At 37.5% G+C, this 26337-nt stretch overlaps 1 protein-coding gene across 6 annotated transcripts in view; it reads right to left on the bottom strand.

Annotated features, from left to right (window-relative positions):
- The window catches only part of TMEM131L (transmembrane 131 like), a 126705-nt gene that overhangs the window by 26854 nt on the left and 73514 nt on the right, over nt 1-26337 (bottom strand). For 4 of the 6 annotated variants that reach the window (XM_073341401.1, XM_073341402.1, XM_073341405.1 and 1 more), the window contains 18 exons: nt 22493-22570; nt 20896-21049; nt 19000-19062; nt 18139-18197; nt 17682-17790; nt 16100-16205; nt 15312-15465; nt 14283-14453; nt 12426-12492; nt 11622-11739; nt 10704-10836; nt 9351-9460; nt 7581-7653; nt 5575-5717; nt 4518-4660; nt 3628-3814; nt 2581-2766; nt 166-315 (listed from right to left, as the gene is read on the bottom strand). In XM_073341401.1, coding sequence (XP_073197502.1) covers nt 166-315; nt 2581-2766; nt 3628-3814; nt 4518-4660; nt 5575-5717; nt 7581-7653; nt 9351-9460; nt 10704-10836; nt 11622-11739; nt 12426-12492; nt 14283-14453; nt 15312-15465; nt 16100-16205; nt 17682-17790; nt 18139-18197; nt 19000-19062; nt 20896-21049; nt 22493-22570 — 2204 coding nt within the window. The remainder of the gene's footprint in view (nt 1-165; nt 316-2580; nt 2767-3627; nt 3815-4517; nt 4661-5574; nt 5718-7580; nt 7654-9350; nt 9461-10703; nt 10837-11621; nt 11740-12425; nt 12493-14282; nt 14454-15311; nt 15466-16099; nt 16206-17681; nt 17791-18138; nt 18198-18999; nt 19063-20895; nt 21050-22492; nt 22571-26337) is intronic. The other 2 variants (XM_073341403.1, XM_073341406.1) reach the window with 1 other exon arrangement.

Below are 26337 nucleotides of genomic sequence, written 5' to 3'. Positions count from 1 at the left end.
TGATTTTGTCAGAATGCTGAAAACTCACTGAAACGACGAGGTTTCTTGGAACAGTATCTTCCTAAAGGAGTTCACAGTAATATCATAGTACAAAGATTTAGAAAAGGCTATTCTATGTTAAACAGAGTGCAGATGAGAGCACTTCAGGGGAAGAAGAATGTTTACTTGTAGGAATCAGAGCTGATTATATCCACAGGATTGCTGTTTTGCTGTGACGAAGAACTGGGATTTGGTCTCTGTCTTGATTTCATGAATTCTGCTAAAATGTACTGTGCTTGTTGGAAGGCTATTAGAATCACACCCAATAGGGACAAACTGCAAAAGAAAACAACAGGTTTCACTACATGCATGTCTCTAGACTAATGAACAAAACAGATCAATTCCATAGCAAGTATTGTTTTTCAGACTATGTGTTGGTAAATTCCAAACGCAAAGATACCTAACATTAAATTGGAGGAATGGGGTATGGTACAAACAAAAAGTTTCTAGAAGTAATAATTTTTACTCTTTTATTTTTAAGTTTCTGGAAGCTATGATTATTTTATGACAAAACAATTAAACTATTCATTTTACAACAAAAACAAACAAAATTCAAACCTAAAACAACAAGATAATTTGAAGATTGAAGCTAAACGAGGACAGACATATTTTATTTTGCTTAGATATAGCAGAGATCTCAAAACAATGCAAGCTGAACGGGGCATATTGTAATAAACTATGTACTTCACATATATGGGATATGTACACGTATTTGCAGGAAGACAGACAGGATGATCTATTAGATCCCCTCTCACTCAAATGTCTATGATTCTGTGGTGTTATTATTTCATAAGCACTAATAATGCACTCACTGCTACACAAGAGACAAATAAAAAGAGAGTCACTCCCCCAAGCAGCTAACAAGCTAAACTACAGACACCGATAAGACAAATTGCACTCTGGAGGCCCCAGAGGGGAAAAAAAAATCTCTTAAAAAAAAAAATTCTCATGCCTTTCTAGAGTGGATGCTAACATAAAATTTATTAGAAATATCAACCTTCATTCTTCTGGGGTCAGTATTTGAAGTCAAAGGATTTTTTCTGTATGGTATATTATAGCATGGGTGAATTATGGGTAATTTTTTGCTACCTCCTGAAGTAGTCTATATACTATTACTATCAGGAAGCAAAATATGTAGACTAATGGAAAATGGCTCTATTGCTATGTTCTTGCAGCATCTGTTAATCAGGCTTTTTCACTAAAATACTTTTAGTTTGTATACAATGCAAACAGAATTAATTTGTATTTCCAGGCCACAGAATAAGCATGCACTGACATGTTATAGTATTAACATGACATTTACATTCACATCCTATCAATTCTGAAAACTAAGAGTGAAACTATTAGGATTTAAAGATTTGTATGAAAATGGCACCAGAAATCACCTACATTGAGAACAGTTTCTCACTTACATTATACAATATAAAAGGTAGAATAGTGTGTGTATGTGTGGGCACACACAAACGCACACACAAACACAAATTACAGACCCAGAAGCTTATCTGTTGTAAACTGGCATAAATCCACTCACTTCAACAGAGGTAAGCCAATTTAAACCCGCTGAGGATCTGACACACAAAATTAGCTAATGCACATACGCTGAGACACCTTTCCACCACAGCCTCTTCAACAGAATTTCTTAACAAAAATCCACATTAAACTAAAGTATGTTAAAAAAAGAGGATCTGTTTATTTGTTTTAAAACAATGTCGTTAAAACCTATGTAAACCTACCAGAAATGCTTAGGGTAGATTATATGTCCATACAGCTCCTTTTGGTCTGGCTCAGGTGGTGACAGAAACCACCCACATCTACTGCTAGGTATTTCCACAGCATGGAGGAGTGCTCAGTGGGATAAAGTGACTCCTGGGGCCAGAGGTGCTGGAACAATTTGTATAGTGGGGGTGCTGAGAGCCACTGAACCAAACTGTAAACCCTGACTATGATGGAAATCACTTCAAGCCAAGGGGTGAGGTAGCACCCCCACACCCCTAGTTCCAGCACCTATGCCTGGGGCATAAACGAGGCAGGAAGGGGAAACGGCTAATGCTTACTCTGCTCTAACTATCCCCAAGTGACATATGGTCCCATCGGGCTCATATTCACCTAGCACAAGTTAGAACACTTGGATGCAACAGAGAATCTGTCCATAAAATTTATGACTTTACTAATAGCTTAAACAACTTGTATTTGCATCCATGCTAACCATCTATAGTTATCTAATAAAATACTGCCATAGGTGTGTATGGCACTTTCCAGGCAGGAGAAGACATGTTCTTTCCCCAAGAAACTTAAAAGTTATAGGTCCAATCCTGTAAAATCCTGAGCATCCTCTATGTTCAGCACCTAGGTCTTTGAATCAGACCCTAATTACACATCATGACATTACACATTTCTCTAAAACTGACATTTTATATAAAGGTAGCAGCTGCTGACATGTAACTCAAAGAACCAAAAGCAACTATAAATCTTTGATAGATTGATTTTCTTTTCTTTTTAATTTGGGTGAGGAGTGCACAGCACAAGAAGCAAGTATATTACCTAACAAAGAGAACTGTGAGCCTCCAGAAAGACTCTTCCCAGCTAGGTCCTGGCACCACATCTGCACACAAGGGTAACAAATGGTGAGGAAGGGTCACGTTGAGTGTGAAGTGGAACTCTACATCAGCAGCAGTCACCAAAGTAAGCTCACGGATTACCCACGAAGAAGTAAAATCAGGGGTAAACCTGTCAACAAAATAAATGAGGCCAGTGTTATTTTTCTATAGTAAGATTTAGTTTTATTAAGATGTCATTGATTTAAAAATACTAAACAGTGATCATAAACAGCTTCTAATTTAATATGAAAAAAAGATGAGAGACAGCTGCTTGCTTCAAGATTGCCTCCTGCTGACCAGTTTATGTAGTGATGTTAACAGCTACCTAAGAGAAGCACTTGCCTGCCTGCTTTACAACTGTAATTGTGTTGGCATTCTCTATGTGATACACTATAAGATATTATTTAATTTTGATGTTTCCTCCTAGAAAAGGAGAATGGATAATCAACAAATACTAAATGAAATTCTTTGTACAATGCTAAAATGTACAGACAGTTGAGAGTGCACTGTATTTGCTGTACGTAGACGCACAATTACTGCATTACAATCATATCCCTTTTTCCTTGTTTTTAAAATCTTGAGTTACACTTGCATGGACATTAGAAAAAATATTTAAAATATGTATTGGTAGAAGCACCTGACTAGCTGGTACTAATGACTGTGATACGCATAGAAAATCAGCAAACAAATGATAAAACAATGAAAAAAAAAAAAGAAAATATATGTTGTTCATTTGTCCTGACAACCATTCAACTTTAATTTAGTAATACTTCACAGTGTAGTAATAAAAATACCATAGTATGCTTTGTAAAAATAATCTAATTTTACTATAGTACTAGCTTTTAATGTAACATTACTGAAAAGAGGAGAGCTTTATATGTCTATTCAAAAGAGACTGAGCTTCTTCTGTGGACTAATGAGGTGAGGTTCTTCTGCCATTTCAAATTCACACTTACATTAACTAATTTCTTGGTTAACAATCAATGCTTACACAATGCTGATCTCCCGCGAAGAGTTCTGAGCCAGGAAAAATTCCTGACAGTCTAACACTTCAAACCCATATCCTTGGCAACTGTACCCATTAATCTTCATAGATGATACAGTTATAGGAAGAGGCCCAATATTCTCCACTTTGAAATTCTTTGTGATAGATAAAATTTGCTTGCTGTCTTTCAATTCTAAAGGAAACAAAATTAGCATTTAGTAACTACAAAGCACAGAGAGTAATTTTACTTTTAATATTATTTTAGAAATTACTGCTTATAGTTCACATTATTTTACGATGTTCCAAAACTGAGAGTTAGATTTTTCATTTGATAAATTGCATTCTGCAGTAACATACAACAGAATTTGTAAGATCATCAGGCTTGTGTTATGACAAAACAGAATCTGCATCTGTTTTACTACTGCACTGTCCAGTTTTATTTTGACAAATTCTATTTCATTAAATGCTGTAGGAGTATTAATGATAGGAAAAAAATAACAAAAAACAAATTAATTTCTATGCTGCTCCACATTCTTTTTACTGATACCAAAATATTGTCCAAAATGCTTTTTACTCAACGCATGAAGTGTTCTTTATCATTATGTCTACTGTCTGCACTAATATATATGGAGGTGATTTCTGAATTACAGGAAGGTAGTGGGGGGCATGCTTGATGGAAATGCTTTTAAAAGATGATTCTCTGACCATCTGGGCTTTTTTGTTGATGTCAATACATGTAACTTACAGAATCCATTTCAGCCATCACAGCTAATCAAGGTTATGATTTTTCCCCTTTATGCTATTTCTGTGTAACACCAGCATCACTACAGTCACAAGCTAAATGGAGCATAGTAATGCGTTGTTACAGGATCAGAGATCTGTTTTTTGTTACTCACGTCGTCTGCAGTCCATGAGTGTAGCTTCTGGTACCTTAAATCTAAGTGATCCTCCTGCACCTGGCAGTCTTCCACCTACTTTTAATAATTCTCTGGCTCCAAAGCCTTCTACGTTGACCACATCCAGAACAGTCAAGTTATTTCTGTCATAACATGAAAACCATGTAATCAGCTCTTGATACAGAAAAGATAACTCAGCAAAACAATCCCACTTCTATTACCATCTTGGTGCAAGTCCATCACAGTTCCCACCTCAGCAGCTGCAGAGGTCACACAGCAGCAGAATCAGTGTGCACATTGTGGATCAAATTCACGCCCATTCAGCAGGTCAGCCCAAGGCCTGTGCACCACTGAAGTCCCATTCAGGCTTTCCGAGCAGACGTGATTTTCACCCCCTGTGCAGTGCAGAGCCAAATTCCATGGAGACCTTCCCCAAGATAGTGCACATGGAGCAGCTGGGAGCTAGAGGGTCTGCCACTGGATAGCAGCTGCTTCAACTGGTGAGAAGGGTGGGAAAAATTCCTTCCTTCTCTGCACTCTCTTCCTGCAGAGATCCCAGTACACAGCCTGCTATTTAGGCTGGGCTCTGGGTCCCTGGATTGGTCCCATAAGAGCCAATGTAGTCTACTTGATCACACTACTAACATTACTTGGATTCCTAACATCAAGGAGTTAGATGAAAATCACGTTTTAGTGATAAGAACAAAATTAATAAACCTCTTCTTCTATAGTCACAGGAACAAAACTGATGGGAAATCGAAGGTATTATTCTGCAATGTCAACCACTGGAACTGTACATTTTTGTGTGTTTTTTAATATGCTTATCACGTACAAAAAATCACTTCAATTAGAACTCTATTACAGTATCCACTTCCATAGGACACAAGTGCAAAGTGTAGATCAGATTCTGAAAATCTCTTAAAGTGAAATGGAGGTATTTAAAATGGAAATGTGGTGTATTTGTCTCTGCTGCAGTATTTGGCAAAATTATTTTCTTGAAGCTTATTTGTTTACTTATTGCTTACAAAAGCTAGGTTAAATTCAGAAGCTGGCCTACCTGATTAATATAAGGGAGGCTACTCTTTTGTAGTCAACTGGTGTAAAAACTACACCAACTCTTTGGGTTTCCAATGGTTGTAAATGTAACTGAAGCACCTCAGAACTGGATTTCATGTTAGTAAGGTCCTCCTGATGTGCATCCTGATAAACAAACATGCATTTATTTATTTATTTGGCATAACACATTAAAAAACCCCATCCCAGTAAAGCAGACATTACATCACTGCTCAGCACTGTGTAAAAACATCTCTGGGTAAGGCGCAATTACTGCCATTTAGCTTATTTGTTTTATGAAAATTATTTCCCATCTGACAGCATAAACCCCATCAGATAAAGCTGTTTATTTGATCAAAAGTTCACATGACAGCATTTCTTTTATTATGAGGAAGGTATTATTTTATTTTTTTTAATTATTATGAGGAAGGTATTATTTTATTTTTTTTAATCAGATTTTACTTGCTAATATGGAAAAAGTATTTATTTTTGTACAGTGGCTTTCATATTAAAGGAATCCCCAAATCACTCTGCAAAGCAGGGAGAGTGGCAGTGCACTGACTGTGCAGAAGAATGTGGCACCCATTATGCACACAGCACTGGACATTACAACCTGATTTAATTGATGGAGGGACTGCTGGCAATTAGTACGATCATTTGAGCTACTGGAAACACACCACAGAGAATTCCTTAACATCAGACCACCACCACCACCAATGCAGTAAGGCTGGAAATATGACCAAGTTAGGGGTTTTTTTGGAAGGATCGTTTATTCTCTCTCACTATCTAAACAAAAAAACAAAACAAAACACAACCTAAAAGCTTTCTACGCCAGCACCGGGCCTCTCCTCTGACACAGAGAAGAACATTTAGCCACCTATAGAACTAAAAGATACATAAACAATAGTAAGGAAACGGGCTTTTAGTTTAAAGATCGCACCTGGCCAATCTTTTTTTTTTTTTTTTTGGTTCAAAGTGTTTTTACGCTTTGTAATATTTTATAAACTGAAAGATAAAATTACAAACCACAAGACATACAATTAACAGCTAACATTTATGAGAAGAAAAACATATGGGGCACATTTGCAAACATAGCCTATAATTCTATACATGCAACTGTGTGCATGTAACCAGGTGTGATTATAACAACTGGTTACACAAACACAGTATTTAGGCACATTATGACACATTCAAAATTTGTGCGCACATAATTAATGACTGGGAAAAGGAAAAATTAAAATCTGCCCCTCGTCTTATATAGAGAATAGCTGAGTGAAATTATGTGGCCTGCGTCAGGCCATAGGTCATACTTCTGGCCTTAACATCTCTAGGTGAAATCCTGGTCATGCTGAAGTCCATATGAGTTTTGCCATTGATTTCAGTGTGGCCAGGATTTCATGCTACGACTCTATCTGCAGTTTTAATAATAAATGCACTGTTACAGCTATGTTCTCTTTTTCAATACTTGCTTAATGACTAAGATATGAAAAATGTTCCTTCCACCCTTTCAAAAGTTACTTCTGAAGTATATGGGGAAAACCAACTCCTAAGTAAAAATGGAAACCAAGGCAGAGAAGTTAAATGATTTCTCCAAGGTCTCTCAGCAACTTGGGGGCCTGAGATGAGGAATCAGAAATCCAGATTTCTGGTCCCCCGTTCCAATTACTAGACCAATTCAATTTTCTTTTATTATAAAATTATAGCCAGCTCTATAGGGCAGAACCCCACAAGTACATGGTCAACATTAAAGCTAAACACAAATTTAGTATATGATTTGAACCCAGTGCCTTTTTGAAAGCACAAAGATTCCAATTTAAAAAAACAAACCCTGAAAAGCAAACTCGAGAAAAAGATAGAATGTCAAACACAGAATCTAACGCAAAATGAAAAAACATGATTGAATTTCTATAAACAGCATTCAGCAGCAAATGTAAATATAATGCAGCTAGGAATATATGTTTATTTTTCTAATTTGTCAGATATTTTTTCTGTAAAAATTAGACATCTTACCCTGTGTGCACACTCCTTCATGAGCCTAAATTCAGTGGTTGTGAAATTAATAGCTTGCACATTTGTGCCAAACCTAAATAAATCAAGACAAGAATTTAAGTATTTAAACCAAGTTTGTCAAACATCATTGCATACATTTTTGGAGAAATTACAGTATTGTAATATGTTGGCACTTATTCTTAGGGCAAGACTACTTCTACCATTGCATTTTGGCAGATGTGGAATATTACGGAAACAAAGATCTGCATATTAATAGACTCCATGAAACTTAGTTGTAATGCATGTGCTGCTCCCTCGGAGAACAAGGTGACCTTTTGGCAAGGTCAGATTTTTTCTCCATACAATGTAAAATATTATAATAAAAGTTTATACAAGAATCAACAACTGAAATTCCTAAGCAAGATGTAACAACAAAAGCAGAACACCCTTGGCCACCCATATAATCTTCAGGAAACATTTAGTATCAGATCAGTGAAAAATTCAGAACGAATAATTTATTCAATAAATGTTGTCCCTCTTTCTCTTCATGAATTCCCCAGGAATAGATTTGGTTTTCTCTAATTTATTTTTAATTTGCAAAAAAATGTTGCAACTAATTTTTGATCTGTCTGTGAACAATTCAGTTGCAAGTATTTGATATTTGTCACTCAGGCTGTTTGGAAAGGACACATAACTTACCAAACAGATTTTGTTCAATGAGGATAAACACTGCTCTCAGAAGCAAGCATCTCATGTTCAATATTCATAAATATGAATTCAAAACTCACTTTCAATGCAATTCTGCAATATTTGCTCAAATTAAATCACTTTAGGGAACATTACTTCCAGCACTTACTAGAAAATTTGTAGAGAGTAAATAAAAAAGGGTGCAAATGCAAAGAACATTTGTTAAAAAATTGGAATGAATATTTGTGGACATTTTTTTCTAGAATTCACACAAATACAGATATTAGTCTGAATACATTTAAAAGAACTGTGATGTTCAGGAAGCAATTACAGAAGAATCTGGGCCTTGACTCAGCAAGGTACTTAAATAGGTGCCCAACTTTAAGAATGTGAGTAATCCTAATGTGAGTGAGCAATCAAACTGACTCAAGTCGGTCCCTTTCTCCCATCTCTTGCCCCTCTCCACACAGCTTATACCAGACAAAGAACTCATATGTCATCCAGAGAGTTGACTTAATTATACTGACAAAAGAACTCGTTTTGCTGATATATGCAACATCTTCATTTGGGGGCTTTGCCAATGCAGCTATAGTAGCAAACCCTTTGAAGTGCAGACTAAACCAGAGAGTCTTTCGTGTAGAGCAGTTCCCATAACCCTCCTACTCCTTTGAGTGTCCCTAAACTCTCCCTCACCGAATTCAGGCTGCCTTTATTTCTCCCAGAAGGCCGAATGCTGAGTCACATGCCCCCATTACAGACCCTTTGACTCCTAGCCTTCACCTGGGGAGGTAAGGCTATGTCCCAACCCCCAGAAAAGGCCAGCTCAGACTCTGGCAGGCATGTGTTTGTTGAATCCATGCCTTGGGGTTTATCATATAATAGCTGTATCCACAAATTCAGTCATATAACATACAACCAAGGTAGATTCGACGTGATGATTATACAACATCAAAAATGGGATTTAAGATTATGGGGAACCATGCCTCCAGGTAACTTATGATTTTTTTAAAAAGTTAAAACAAGTGCTGAGTAACAACGCTAAGAGATAGAAATAGATCACTAATAAGAAATATCAGTATTCTGAGATAACATTATATTCATTACCATTTGCTGAGCAGACTCAGTGATGCTTGGGGATCAGGATAGTAAGACAGAGGCAGAAGTTGTAGCGTAACTGGGAAGGATGAGGGGTTTCTCAGCACAAAATATTTTACCTAAACAGTTTGGGGGGAAAAAAATTAAAACTACATACTTGTGTGCTAGAATTTTAAAACAAGGTAAAATAATTCAGCATTGGTAATACTGGCCTCATTTTCAAAGGAGTCTCAACCCGACTTCTCTTTTTGCACATTAGAATTTGACATGCACAAAACTACATGCAAAAGCTGGGCATGTGTGTACAATGTTTTTATGCGCAAAAGCAAATGATAGTGCTTGAAGAACTACACATGCAAAAAGAGAGGCTACCTTTTTATTTCCATTCAGTATCAGGTCACGCTGGTAGACAGGAATAAAGTTTCCCCAAAGAAACAGGTGAAGTGCGTAAGACACTATTCTTCCTCACTTAGAAATATGAATGATGGGGGACTACCTGGCTCATGCTATTGATTAATAATTTAACATACATAAATTGAATATTAAGATAATAAACAATATTTGCATATGAAGCCTTTCATCTCCATATGATAGGTTCTAACCAAGGCCAGGTTAGTAGTGACCAAAAGTTGCCCAATGAGAACTGAGTTGCTGGGGACAGTCTTGTTCCAAGACGACATACATCACCTGATAGTCCCAATCTGGGATATTTCACAAGCATAATATTCACTCTTAAAAGATGTATGCACAGTGTTATAAAGATTAACATGGAATTATAAACATCACTAATAGTAAAGATCATCACAGCCGGGAGCAGCCCTAGACGTTTTGCTGGCCAGCATGGAAAATGTTTTCAGGCCCCACGAGCGGTCAAGAAAAACAAACAGCTAATCGGGAGGGAAGGGAGAAAAAATGAGTGGCACAGTTCAGTGTCCCTGAAAGCTGGTGTCCAGGGTGACTGCCCTGTTTGCCAGCGCCTAGAACCAGCCCTGATCACGGAATAGCCAAACATACCGTTCCATGTTATTCATTAGTTTTATAATAAGCTACTCTACGCTAGCTAATGAACGCTTCAATAAACATTTCAGAAGGTGAGATCTACTGTGTATTGTTTTAATCCTCAATGTATGTTAATGTATTAAACTAGATACTTCGACAATTTAAACTGTCGTAGAGCCAATCAGATTATAAGAAACTGGTGTTTTGAGATGTACTGGCATGGAGTTTTCCAAAAGCCTTTTTCAAAACCAGTTTGAAAACAATATAACACTGTGTATTAATAATGTTGAACTGGAATCTTAATAATTTAAACTAGCTAAAAATATACACATTTAGATAAAGCTTGAAAACAGTTATCATTACCATACTATTCTTAAGTGCAGTTGCACTGAAGTTTAATGTCAGGCCAGGCTCTGTAATCAAACGTGGCAAAAAGAAAGCAAATGATTCCTCTTCGGGCTTCTTTTGGTGAGCAATGCGAGACAAAAAATTCCTCCTGTTTAATTGGTGAAAACAGAAAGCTTTGTTAAAACCAAAAGAAATTGAGTTTAGTCTCTGGACATGAATTTTCCAGGAGCACTTTGTTATGGTAGATAAGCTTTTCTTGGGGAAAAAAAAAAAGTTTTTAACAAAATAATGCCCATAAGACTGTGACCCTGCATTAACCATCAATTTAAATCTATTTGTCCCTTACTCCTCTGTTTTCATACCTGTAACATGACTCCCCCCTGCTTGTACAGCTCCATTTTCTCATGCTGGAAAGGGGCTGATGTCAATGCTTCACCAACTTGACAAGGACTGCTCATGCACAGACACACACTTTTCCCTTCCCCATGTCCCCAATACGTCGCATCCATTAGGCAAAGGAAAAAAGAGCTTAAAACCTATTGAAAACTCCTGACCCTGAAAAGGCTACTTTTCAACCTGTGGACAGAGAGGATTTGTGCAGCTGCCATCTCTGATCTTGTGACACATGCTTTGTCCTCTTTCAGAGTGAAGTAGCAGTGGTGAGGTTACTACAGTCAAAATGTTATTTACATCCAGTGTTCAGGTATTTAAACCAATTATTGACACTGAGTTAAAATGGGAGATGAGGTGCTTAGCTGCTCTGAATCTCGGAACACCTAATGAAAAGACTAACTTAAGGCACCAGAGTCTGAAAGTTTTTGCTCTTATTTTCAAGTATACTACTATAGCACAGCAAAATTTGTTTCTTATAATACAATATGAAATTTACTACTAGCTGCTGGAATTAAGAACGTGAACAGTCTTTGTACAAACCTGCAGGCTTCCCCATGTTTTATTTTCTGCCATCTTTCATAAAGCTCACTTGCAAGTTCGGAATCCACATTCCACGTAGAATGGTCCAGAGACAAACTCCCTTTCCAAAACAGATTTGCTAAAATGATAATAGATTTCCCATATTTTACTAAAACGTCATTTACTACCTTTATCACGCTGCCCCATAACTTGAAGAACTGGTATCAATACAGAAAGCTATTAAAAAAAATAGGTACGTGTGTGTAAATTGGATATTTGTACAACTAGTTGTGCATGCTTTTGAACACTCAAGTAGGACTTTTTTTTGCTGTATCTTACATTTGGAATTTTAGGGCTATATTTCATCTCAGATTTTTATACAGAACTCTTAACTGATGTCAATGGGATATACGTATCACAGTTCAGTATCTCTAACATGGTGCAAAATTACATTATAGCACCTGCTAGTAGCCAATAATCATTTCCATTTTAGCTCCCCTCTTCCAATTGCTGATAATTTTCTCAAACAAACAAATTCCATTAAAGTCAAAAATATATTTTGAAAGTTAGAACTGGTTTAAGCATTTTTGAGTTCTGTGAGCAGGAATTAGAAATCTGGAATATTGTGTTTGCTACACATTACTAAAATCCATGCAGAGGAGCAACAATTTAAGAAATTAGGATATTCTTAAATGACATAAAACTTACTTGTACTAACCATATATATATTTGTACTACAAATCCAGTAACAAATACAAATATTTTTAGCTACTTTTTCTACATTACCAAACTGCTAGTAGAGGCCTAAAAATAAAATAAACCTACCTGTATCAGACTTTCCCAAGTAACAGTGTATATCACAATGTGCTACGGCTTCAAAATGGAGATCCCCCTGCAGAAAAACAATGCTTGAACATCTGACAAAGCAACACTGTAAATAAAAGAAATCTAGATACATTTAACTAATGAACATTAAAACTTTAATCAATCAAATTTATTCAAGAACAGAAAGCCTGAAACGTTGTAGCCCTTGTTTTGGATGAATGATACACCGCTGTATGATTCTGCATGAATGGAGGTTGGATTGAGCTCCCTTTGAAAATCTCACTCAGTAGATCCTTCCCATCCCTTATTCTAGGGGTGGCCAACCTGTGGCTCCGGAGTCACATGTGGCTCTTCAGAAGTTAATATGTGGCTCCTTGTATAGGCACCGACTCCGGGCCTGGAGCTACAGGCACCAACTTTCCAATGTATCGGCGGGTGCTCACGGCTCAACCCCTGGCTCTGCCACAGGCCTTGCCCCCACTCCATCCCTCCCGCCCCCTCCCCTTCTATGCCCTCGCTCTTCCCCTCTGAGCCTTCTGCACACCACAAAACAGTTGATCGGGAGGGGAGGCGCTGATCAGTGAGCAGGAGGTGCTGTGTCAAGGTTCCTTCCCCACTCTGAACTCTAGGGTACAGATGTGGGGACCTGCATGAAAGACCCCCTAAGCTTATTCTTACCAGCTTAGGTCAAAACTTCCCCACGGTACAAATTTTTCCTTGTCCTTGAACAGTATGCTGCCACCACCAAGCATTTTAAACAAACAGGGAAAGAGACCACTTGTAAAAGTCGTCCCCCAAAATATCCCCCCAAGCCCTACACCCTCTTTCCTGGGGAAGGCTTGGTAGGAATCCTCACCAATTGCTACAGGTGAACACAGACCCAAACCCTTGGATCTTAAGAACAATGAAAAATCAATCAGCTTCTTAAAAGAAGAACTTTAACTAAAGAAAAGGTAAAAGAATCACCTCTGTAAAATCAGGATGGTAAATACCTTACAGGGTAATCAGATTCAAAACAGAGAGAATCCCTCTAGGCAAAACCTTAAGTTACAAAAAGACTCAAAAAGAGGAATATACATTCCCTCCAGCACAGCTTATTTTACAAGCCATTAAACAAAAGAAAATCTAATGCATTTTCTAGCTAGATTACTTACTAACTTTACAGGAGTTATAAGGCTGCATTCCTGATCCGATTTCCGGCAAAAGCATCACACAGACAGACCGACCCTTTGTTCCCCCCACCTCCAGATTTGAAAGAATCTTGGTCCCCTCATTGGCCATTTTGGGTCAGATGCCAGTGGGGTTACCTTAGCTTCTTAACCCCTTACAGGTGAAAGGATTTTGCCTCTGGCCAGGAGGGATTTTATAGCGCTGTATACAGAAAGGTGGTTACCCTTCCCTTTATATTTATGACACACTGGCTGCTCATGGGGGGCTGCTGATGTATTACTGTGGTTCTTTGGCAATGTACACTGGTAAATTCTGGGTCCTTCTCAGGCTCACGTTGGCCACCCCTGCCTTATTCTATGATTTACTATTCCAAAAAATCTAATATCTATTAATGAAGATTACTAGGCTCTAGAAACAGTAAGATCTAAAAACCCCAGAACCTTAATTAAGCTCCTTTGAGCATACATATGATACGATCTTTAATTACATAATCATATACTATTTTCCATTGGGCCCCTACTTCAATCAGTGCATAGGATATGGACATAGCAAAGGGAAGTATTAAGGTGGCATGGGCAACCATAAATCTGTCACTTCCCCACTTTTGAGCACCTGCTTTTGCCAGCTAAATAACGTTAACATAGTTTTTTGTATGCAATATACAAACAAGTCTGTGGAATACAATACCTTGGACAGAGTTGAATAAATCCGCAGAGGTATTGCAAACATCACTCCTACATTTGTAGCCAAAAATACATTGGAAAATACATTTATTACAGTGTCTTTGACACTGAGCTTCAAAGAAAATACATTCCAACAGCCTGGAGGTAGAGTCAAGGGTTCAGCGAAGTTCAGAATCTAGAAGGAAACAATCAGATCATATTGGTCAAAAATTGTGGGGTTTTTTAAAATCAAAACTGCAAGAATTATTTAAGTGTACTTTTGGATATGAATTATATATTTCTAAAGGTGATATTTGCTCCTAATTGTTTTGCTTCTACTATCATGAAATTCTTAACTCCTATATACACATACGTAAAAAACATTGGTCATGAGGGTAAACTATCAGGACGCTAAAGTACCTTTTTAAATACAATTGCATTTGATTTTTAAAAATTCTAGGCACGTGCATTTGTACACCTAATTTATCTTTGAAACCTTTGTGATTTTACAGATGAATCTGGGATCTGAGTGCACAAATGGCTAATTCTATGCCTAGTTTGTCATTTGAGCATGCACACATCAGCGTTGTTTGTTCTAATGAAGCAATTACATGAAAAATTTTGCCTAAACTTCTAAAAATAAGGCCTCTCTTTTGTAAAATCTTTAATAACTTTGCACAAAGCTCATCCATTCACCAAAAGATTTCCAATATAGCCTATGAAGAGAGTTTCACTCCTAACATGTACCAATAGCATAAGCAGCAATTGTGAGAACATTTACTATGACAGGGTAAAATTCTGTACTTTAATGCACATGTATGACTGCCACTGCAGCCAGGATTTACTCTAACATATACTAAAACAATCACACCAAATAATGGACTGTAGTCTTCTGGGGCCTGATAAAGGCACACAGCACTTTTCACCAACTCCCACCAAATTCAATATGAATTGAGGACACTCAGTTCCCCAAAGAACTGGCTCAGAATTTTGAAGGACTGAACCCTTTTACATTAAGGAAAAGACATTTATAGGATTCTAAAATAAAACTTACCTTTAAAATGTTCTTAGTCTCTCTGGCTACAAAGACATCATTTAGTTCAATGCTAAAATCAAAATTGTTTGTAAACCATATAGACCAAAATCCTGAAGTATTATGATGTGGCTCTATGTGAAATAATGCTGCAGCAGGGTCAACTCCAAAATACCTGTAGAAAAACACAGATTAAAAATGCATGGGTCCTTGAACATGGGAAGCCATTCAGACAGCCAGACAGATAAAAGTTTCACTGTTGGGAAATGAGTGTTTTTAAGGACTCTGGAGAAAGAACAAATTATTATATTAAAGATCAGAAGACAAAGTAACTCTAAGAGGGATGGATAGCTAGTCATACTTCTGTCTCGCTACTTTAGAGTACAATGCTGCCTAGTGCTTTCCCTCTTATAATGTGGTAGCTGTGATAACACTACTGAGTCAAGACTAGAAAATATGTTCAATTTCCAGTTTTCCATTACAGTACTGTTCCTCTAAAGTAGGAAAAAGAGAGCTGTAAATTTATCTCAGATTCTAAATCAGGCCTATGTGACCGTAACTGTTTAGATTTCTTCTTACTGAATCTTGAAGGTTCACGTGTATGAAATACAAAACTATTATATGAAATGCCATGGGGTTTTATTTTGTTGAAAGACACAGCAACAATAGGCAGCAGTCTGTACACTCGTGCTTAGTACCATTAAGTGAGAAAGTTAGCTTGCTTTGACTCTACAGCATATATTTGAGCACATTTTACAGGTTCCTTACAATTCTAGCGAATGTTTAAAAAAATCCCACAATCAACTTACCCTTCCATCACAGGATGGGAAAGACATGCTTTTACTGTTGTAGTGCCTTCTAATGGATTCATCTTCACATCACTAGTATAATGGATTTCATTGTCACATGATGCAGCTTTATAAAGGAAAAGTAAACACATATGTTTGAATAAAATCTCTGTAATAATAATGCTTTTCATGTGAGGATTTCAAAGATCTGTACAAAGGAAAGCCTGTATCAACAGCTCTGTTTTACAGAGGGCAAAATCAAGGGATGTGAACGTTAATATTCTGATTTTTAGATGTGCTGAGTATTGACTTAAGACATTCATGGGTGCTCAGCACTTCAGAAAATCAGACCATAAAACTGATTTGTGCAAGATCAAACAGGGAGTCAGTGGCAGAGCTCAAGTCTCCTTACTCCCCGTCCGCTACCCTAGCTACTGAACCAAGCTGCTACCCTCAAGAAATAAAAGGCATGCCTGGGAAAATAAAAAACTCACTCTACCCCTCTACCGCTTTCGTTGCCTGCTCTTTCTTAGAAGGATGAGTCCCACACTCATTATGAAGTAAATTCTTTGAGCAAATGTATTTTGTTGTCCCCATCACCACTCCCAAAACAGACAGACAAACAAAACAAAACACATGTTTTTATAAGAAGCAGAGGAAAGAATTTGGAAGCACTGATCAAGAGGGTGAAAGCATAACAAAAATGTGTAGAGCACTACAGAGTACATAAGTGACAAAGTTTGCACGACAACAGTGATCCGAGTCAGGGAAACTAAATAAGAATTTCAGTAATAATGCAGTAGATCAGCAGTTCTCAAACAGTGGGTCACGACCCTGTTTTAAAGAGGTCGCCAGGGCTGGCATTAGACTTGCTGGAGCCCGGGGTCAAAGCCAAAGCCCGAACCCCACCACCCAGGGTCAAAGCCAAACCTCAAGGGCTTCAGCCCTGGATGGCAGGACTCAGGCTTCAGTCCCCCTTCCTGGGTCATGTAGTAATTGTGGTTGTCAGAAGGGGGTCATGGTGCAATGAGGTTTGAGAACCCCTGCAGTAGATCATCGACATGGCCTAGTGGTAAGAGCATGGGGCTGACTGGAAACAGCAACTTCTAAACATTAACCCTAGCTCTTCCACAAACATGCTTTGTTGACTCAGGCAATTCTCTCAAACTATCCCGACAAAAACTGCCATAAAAATGTACCACCCAAGCACAAAAGTGTACTATTTAAGATTTTTAAAATAAAAGAATCATCCAAATGATTAAAGGAAACCTAAAAGGTACATGCAATAAATGCTGACAATCAGCTGACAATCTTATTAGTCACCCACTCTCTCTTCCTGTTAATATTGCCTGTATTGAATCTATGATCAGGGGTGTGTGTATGTGGGGAGAGAGAGCGCACACGTCTGAGAGTTACAGAATGATACAAAATAGGATGGAAATAAAATAAGTACAAAGAATTCTTCCTCCTCCTAGCCCAATATGTTTTAAGAGAGCAACGCTGCACAGATAAGTTTGTCTTGAGCCTTTTCAGAGTACCTTATAAGTACCTCGATATGTACCTCATGTAATCATATTATATACATAAAATATACATACTGTACCTTTGCAAACAATGGAAGCAACTTTTGTAAAATTTGTGGTTGAAGAAGGAAGTTGTATTGGCTCAAACTGCACAGATGATGTATCCTTTTGTGAGAAACGCTGTATGTCCTGCATTAAAATGATACATTACCAATCCCTGTAGCACTATTACCATTATATTTTTAGTATTTAATTCATCTTCTTGACAAACTTAGAAGGAACAGTCATTTATCGTATGTGATGAATAGTTTTGTGGCTTTTATTTCGGTTAACCGGTACATTAAAAATCATTATCTGAGCTGTTGTTTACAATCTACAAATGCTGCTGGACACATATACAAACTTAAATGTGGTAAATGCGTCTTAAAATAAAGAAGTGTGCTATCTGGCGACAGCAAAAAAGTAAGTAGTAAAGCTAGTTAACATCCTAATTAAATTCAATACCTCCGAATAGGATTGCATGAAGAACGTAATTACCTGTATCTGTAAAACGCTGTTCCCTGAATGCAATACATACATGTTTATTGTGGAATCATCTGTCCAAAAAAATGAACATCCAGATAAGTACCAAAGATCAAAGTACTACTGCTTTGTCAGACAGTAATATGAGAAACAATATCAAACTTACTTAAATGAAAATTAGGAGATAGAATAATTCTATGTGAAAAAATGTCTCTTGTAAAAATTAGAAGTTAATCACACATTGGGCCTGACTCTCCTCTCACACCATTTTATGCTGGTGTAAATCCACCATGCCATATCTTTGGCCCTAATTCTGGGGGCAAAAATCAGCTGGAAAGCTGACATTATTACCAGCTCCTAAATTCCCAGCTGGCACACAGCCCTATCCACAGAGCCAGCATAGCCTCCCTTTTTCCAGGCCATGGTATAGGGTAGCCCATAGAGATAGGTATTTGCCAAGTAAGACGGGGTATTAAGTTAAGGCAGAACCATTACAAGGCCTGTAAAACAATAGCTTAGGTGACAAAGCATAAGGCCCAAAAGCCTTAGCACACACAGTTAACTAGGAGTAACCCTAGATTATAAAAGAGACAAGACAGAATGCAGTAATAACTAAACTGCTGACAGGTAACCACAAGATGCCAATTCATACCAGCTTGGGATATTTTAAGTAAGGTACATCAGCAGAGGTCTGACCACAAGAGTACCATGGTAATTAACAAGCTTGAAATAAACAGGCTAGTAACCTATGGGAGAAAGGCACCCCAACATTAGTAGGGTGAGGAAATACACATAAGGAAAAGAGGAGAAACCTCTACTGTGAATACGCATTAGGCATAGTGGCAGTTTAACACATTATAAAAGTTGCATCCTGACCTGTGTGGGAGATGTAACTCTTGGGAGACCCCAGGGTGGTGACCACTGGCAATGATGGTGAGTCTGATGATGAGGATGATAACAAACACTTCAGGTCCTTTTGCAAGGGACGGTGTGAATATATGGATGCTCAGAGACACATTTTGAATTATCTCTATCCACCTTGCTGGTCTGGAGTGTTTGTAACTTTTCTCACTATGTTAATAAAACTATTACAAACACAGAAGGTTCTTCCGATGTGTGAAAGTTGTAACCATGCACATCAGGGTTCCCAACTGAACAGTAATTTTAATAGTGGGCATGACCTTGGGACAATAACCTATCAAGTCTCAAAGTGCTGGGAATTCTTAAGTAATCAAAATAATTAATCCAAAATCAAAAGATCAACAAACAATAGGATGTATGGCTGTGGGAGAGGTGTGTGGCTAAAACTGCACTAAGTTACTGTAGGAGCCAAAGTGATCCCAAGATCAGGGAGCCACAAATGTGCTATAAAGCCTCCTTTGCACACACACATACATGAACATACACCCCAAATTTGCAGGCCACAGAACACATGATCTGGCTTACTGACTTGAACAGAGTTACTCTCGATTCACATTGGTGTAGTGAGAAGAGACGAAGACTCCAAGTCTCTCTTACTTAAGCACATCAACGTAAAGAAAACTAACAAAGATTATTATCTGAAGTTGAAAAGCTGCCCACAGGAACCATCAAGGCAAAAGATCTATAACTTCCCACTGCCAGCATCATAAAGGAATTATGATGGGCCTTTACCCTAGTGTATAGGGATTTATGATTTGCATTATATTGAGGAAGCGTGTAGCTTTTTAAAATGCTCTTCTATCACCTGAATCCATTAAAAAGGATGTTACAGCCATACCCCTGGACATGACAGATGTGAACATTTATCCACAAGTGTAAGAATAAGTATGCTTCCACAAGTCAGTGCAGCAAAACACTGCTATCTCAGATGTGAGGGGAAATAGATTTACTGTGGACATATCAGCTCCATCAGTCAAATGTAAGTATCACTCCACTAAACTACCAACGCTTCCAACCACACAGCAGGCTCTGGAAGAACAATAAATGCGTTTTGCACCCAGACCTTGAACTATAGTAAAAACGATAACTGAATCATTTATCTGTTTTCACAAGTTGTTTTTTCTTCTAGCAGACAGTACAACTGGCAGAAAACCTTATTTTTGTTCTAATGTCCCAAAAAACCTAAACAATTATAAAGGTGGTGATGCGCTATAAATAATTAAAAATCAAGGATATCTAATCCCTTGGATTTGAAGAAAAATTACCTATTTACCCAACAAACGTATGATGCAAAAAATGTATGTAGATGGTTACTTCGCTTGTGGAATTCTAGCCTCCAAAAATGATGTTATGAAGATCCTTTATATTATATTATCACAGTAATTTCCACAATGCCTGCTCTTTCTAGGTCCTGATTTCTTTGCAGGTCTAGTTCTGTTAATCTAATTCCTTGGAAATTTGAATACTACAGTTTTCATCAATTGCACTTTTGCTGAAAGGTGAAAACAAAAGCAAACACCACCACCACTACCCATTTTGTGCAATTTAAACAGACACCTAAGAAAAGGACATTTCTGTTCCATACACAAATCTTAAGGGAAAAAGAAAAGAATGTCACAGATGTAGTTTACAACTGCAGATGGATGCTACCTCTTTCATTAAGAAACACCACCACAGTAATTCTACATTAAACACAAAATGTCAAACCGTTTCATTTCACTAATCTGGCCTTCTCATTAAACAGCAAAATAAAGAGGATGTCACTGAGATCAATATATTGGTGTATACCAGATTCTGAAGTGTATATAAAAGCAATTTCTATTAAAATTAACAGTCACGTCTTGGATTTACCTGAGGTCTCAGTTTTGTCCATTGCTACATAAACTACAAAAAGATTCTCCAGTAAGTACTGTCTGTGATCCACAAATTCTTGCTGGGAGTTTTCCATTCTTAGTACTAATCTCATTTTTAGCAGCACTGGATCGTCAGACATAAAACAGCAACTCTGGAGTGACAAAGGAGGAAAAAAGGAGGGGAAATTTCATAAAATAATCCAATTAGAATAAAACATACTGAATTGATGGTCTCAGCCAATTTCTAATGGACAAACGTTCTATGCACATCAAAGGTACCAATCCCGGGGCAGTAATTAGAACTTTTGATGGAATTCTCAGTAGAGGCAGAGAACTACACAGGTACAGAAAGCAAATTCCACTCGAATAGGCACTTTTGGGGGGCGACATGGGGAAGCCTTCCCCAGCAACACTGCACCTCTTTCTGGATAAACAGAAGATTGCAGTCTGCAGGGCGCATTCAGCAAACACTCAGTTCACACACACACCTACACAAAAAAGTAAAACCAAAGCATAGCACAATGGGGTCCTGGTCCATGATTTGGACTCCGAGGTGCCACAGTAATACAAGTGATAAATAATAAAAAAACATTAAAACGACATTAAGGGTTAAGCCTCAAAAGAATCCAGTAACAGTAGTTTCAACTGGAAGGTTTGGCCTTAGGACTGTAAAACATTTTCATTTGTAAAATCCTTCACTCTGAATAAGGTGTACTATAAACAGACTAGGGGAATAAATTCCAAAGGTGGGGAACCTTCAAATGTGCAACAAAGAGTGTCCAAGTTCAGGGATTGAGAGAAAGAGCACTCAGCTGACCTTAAATAGTATGGTGAAGTATAAGGTAAGAGACGCAATCTAGATCCCAGACTTCTCACAGCTGTGAGATTCCAAAAGATAGAAGTGGAAAACATCCAAAATAGTTATATAAATAGTATTCTATTATTGTTTAATAGTGTGATTAATTTTTTTAATCGCTTGACAATACTTTGCAATGCCAGCTACAAAAGTGCCATGCAAACGTCTGTTCTCACTTTCAGGTGACACTAAATAAGAAGCGGGTAGCATTATCTCCTGCAAATGTAAACAAACTTGTTTCTCTTAGCAATTGGCTGAATAAGAAGAAGGACTGAGTTGACTTGTAGGCTCTAAAGCTTTACATGGTTTTGGTTTTGAGTGCAGTTATGTAACCAAAATAAATAAATAACTAAAAATCTGCATTTGTAAATTGCGCTTTCATGATAAAGAGACTGAACTATGGTACTTGTATGAGGTGAACTGAATAATACTATTTTTGTTTATCATTTTTTCAGTGCAAATATTTGTAATAAAAATAATATAATGTGAGCACTGTACATTTTGCATTCTGTGTTGTAACTGAAATCAACATATTTGAAAATGTGGAAAAATACCCAAAATATTGAATACATTTCAATTGGTATTTTATTGTTTAGTAGTGCGATTAAAACTGTGATTAATCACGACTAATTTTTTTTTAAGTTAATCAGATGAGTTAACTGTGATTAATTGACAGCCCTAATGTTTATACCTAAAACCCTGGTCAACGTTCCATTACAATGAAATGTATATGTCATACCTTGAGTTGTTGGCACACATTGTTATGTAAACTGCATTCAAGATGAACTTGTAAGAGACTGTCATTTGTAGTTTTTGCCTAGAAAAGTAAAAACGAAGACAACAGTTCAAAGAGTTTGATTTAACAGATTCTATCCAGTCAAATTAGGCCCAAAGTTTACATTTTGTAACTTTTTGTAAGGCCAATTAAAAACTATTCCCATTACTTTTCTATTGAGATTCTAAAAGATACAATGTTTTTTCTCCAAAATGTAGGCTTTTGAAAGCTAAGCTTTTACACAAAATCTAACATTTTCATTTGTTTTTAAAATCCATAAATCTAAATCACTGGTTTTAGATACATGTTTTTGTGCAATACATGACACCCAAACATTGCATCACTGAGAACCTCCAGGTGAAAACTGACTATAAATGAGTGTGAAGTTGACTTCATTATTTTCATTGTACTAGTTGAAGGAAACGCAAAAGGCAAACCAACAAAATAACAAAAAACAAATGGCAATGTTGTCAATTCTTTCAATTTCAATAAAATGTAATCCCGGACAGTAACATCAGCAAGGTGATAAGTTTAAAAAAAAAATTATTTTTTTTAATTTGACTATTATTTTAGGGTAACATGGCTGCCAACCCTCACTGCTCAATGAGAAACTGTATCATTTCCACTCCTACTTCCATGTCAAACTATTATTATTATTATTAAACATTTTATACAGTAGCAACATATGATGAACTCTTATAAATCTTAAGCTCCTACTCGATTTTCTCCTATAATGCTTTTTTTACATATAATAAAGGCTTCCTTCCTCGTCTTCCTGCGTATTTTCTTTGCTGCTTGTAAAGCAGCATATTTGAAAACCTGCTGGGAGGCTAAATTTGTGGTTAGATTTCCTGGATGCAGCCCTGACGTTCAGGCCTCACACCAAAGCAAAGAAATAAACTACCACCACCACCAAGAAATGATTTTCTGTTGCTTCACCTTTTTATCCATTTGAAAGAAAAAAATGAATGTGTTTATTTTGCCAGCTTCTAAAATGTTCATGCAGGAGCACTGTCTAAAGCCAGATATAATGCATGCAAACCATGTAAAATATTGTCATACATAATTTGTCATACTAACAATCCATAATAGTTCTGCGCTTCTCCTCATCAGTGATGGTCAATTATGCCAACTTACATGATGGTTTGGGAACTAATTTAAGATCACAGTCAGTCAATTTTTCAGTTTTGACCTCACTCAAATGTGAATCAAGGTCTGCAAAGGTGCAAGGAGCCAGTGTAATCTACTAGATCCTTCCCTTTAAAAAAACTGAAATAATTTGAAGTTGAAAGAGGCAGAACTGTGAAAAATGTTAAAAGTTGCCATAAGCTAATGCATATTTTTGTCTCTGATGAGCTTTTGTATAAAAACCTCACAGGAAATTTATTACATTATTTGCTCAGGGAAGAGACATGCATTTAAAATCCTGAAAGAAATACGATCAGAAGGAGACACTTTGAAGCCTTTTTCTACTGATAAGGTGGTGGTTTTATCACACAGTAAATTCACACCATGCATAATGCTTCTAATGTAATATGTGACTGCGTAGAGCACAACAAAACAAAAAGTCAACATGCTTTCTTTGGTATTAACTCAATTTATATAGCAAATATTGCAGAATCCCACAAGGGGGAGTTCTAACACCTCCAGAGTTTAATCGCATAATTTAAAAAAACATTTCAAAAAAGCCTCCTTTTCTAGCACAGCAGCACTCTTGAGGAATGGGAGTCTCAAACAATTCACCTCTTTTTGCAATTTCACTTTTTTTTGTCCTAATCAAATTATGCAAGTAGATCAAGCTCTCAAATCCAATATATGCACCATTAACCTTCCACAGCTATTACTGGCAGTGGGGTTTCAACAAGACAATGGGCTTATGTGAGCAGACCACTTACAAGTCAGCTAATTGGTCTGATAAACCTTATCCAACTTGGATTTCCCTTCTGAACCTTCCTGGAAAGAACTATATTTTTTTTCACTAGCCTATACATCACTACTTTATGTATTCTTTTCCTGTGCTCAAAGTGCTTAAGACTCCTTCAGATTTTCTCCACATAAAGGTCATCTAAATGTAATACTCTGAGTCAAGTTTTTCTATAGCTTTTTTTGAACTACTTCTCTCTCTACTTGGAGTAAAGACTATTCTGTCTCTTAGTCATATATCTGCTACTTTGGAGGCTTTTCATGTCATGTTCCATTTCTCATGTCTCCTCTCCATTACGTATCAAATGTGGTTTAACAACTTCTTATAGGATGAAGTTTATCCTAAACCCTTAAATCAGGGATTAGGTGATGAGGAAAGCCTTATGAAAGCCCTACGTGCTTTGAAAAAATTTCATTCCTAATAGGAGTAGGATTCACAAGATGATTTGCTATTGTCCCAGATTTTTGGTCTGTAACAGGGTGCTGGCTAGGTGATCCAAGCCAGGCCCCTGTTAGCCCAACTCCAGTTAAAAAGGGAGTCAATTAGGGCTGGCCAGGGAGGCCACGCCCTAATCACCTGAGCAGCTACACCTGCGGGCCTGAGCAGCCAGCCTGCTATATAAAGCTGGCTGGGAGGAAGCAAAGGGGAGACGGAAAGGGAGGAGCAACAGGCTCTAGATCCCAGCTAGCAGGAGAAGCTAGCGGTCTCCCAGGGTATTGGTCTGTAAGATATGTAAATAGTAGGTGGAGGGAACAGACATGAACAATAAGAGGACACTGGTGCATGTACTTTGGAGAGGTCTCCGACTGAGTTTGTGGAGGGGCCGAGGAAGGCATTGTTACACAGTCGTAATGACTTGACCTGTCAATGGAGTTTTATTCCCCCAACTTTTATGGTGATTACTATATTTCTGAATTTCACTCTGTCCAGTCTAGATTTTAAATGCCTTAGAGCAGGGAATTTCTGCCTTCCTTTTGTTGCCCACAATTGCTAGGAGCACAGTAGTCAAGTAGCCAATCTGGTGCACCAGTTGACCAATCCCAATCATAATAGTTTTGTTTTGAATGTCCCGGATGCTGTAATTTGTTATTTTAAAAGAGTGAAGCCACTAAAGGGAAAAAAAATTCCAACACACCACCTGTATTTTATGTTCATCTGCTGTCTATAGGGATTTTTTAAATGTACAAAGATAACTTCAGAAAAGAAAAGGGTTCTTCATTCTGCTATGACAGACAATATACATCGTGTGTCAAGCCAAGTGTCTTACATAATTGACAGGATGCATATATCACAGAAGTGAGGACAAAATAAGGAATCTTAGAATCAGTACACTGTCAAAAGCAGAGCTTCCATGAAAAAAACCTTCATCACCTTCATCTGCTGTTCTTGATTGTGTAAGTATTCTGTCCTATAACACAGAAAACTGCTACGGCATGTGAATCATAGCAGAATGTGAAATTATACAGTGCCTTGTTCTCATAAGAAGCAAAATGAAAAAGCAAAAACCCGAGTCAAAAAGATCTAGAATGAGCCCTGTGTGACACAGATAATAGAACCAGTTTGATTCCCTTCACAAATCTGCAGTAGCTTCTCTATATATTTTATACTGAGAATACACACACACACACACACACACACACAAACAACTTCAGCTCAATGGTTTTTCATCAGGATTTGCCAAAGTCAAACAATTCTGTGGATATGCTTCAATTTTGACAAAATTCTGTCAGACACCAGACAGGGTTCCAATGAAAACCTGTCTGGTTTCCTACCAGCATGCCATGCCTGCCTGGCTCCTGAGCAGCACACATGATGGGCTGATGGAACGCCCTGGGAGTCCCGGCTCCCAAGCTCTTAGGCTTACAGCTCTTCAGCAGCCTGGGAT

This window comes from Lepidochelys kempii, chromosome 4 (assembly GCF_965140285.1).
Source record: "Lepidochelys kempii isolate rLepKem1 chromosome 4, rLepKem1.hap1, whole genome shotgun sequence".
Taxonomy (NCBI): Eukaryota; Metazoa; Chordata; order Testudines; family Cheloniidae; genus Lepidochelys; species Lepidochelys kempii.
The sequence above is the reverse complement of the archived record's forward strand: the minus strand, read 5'-3'. Positions and strand labels throughout refer to the sequence as shown.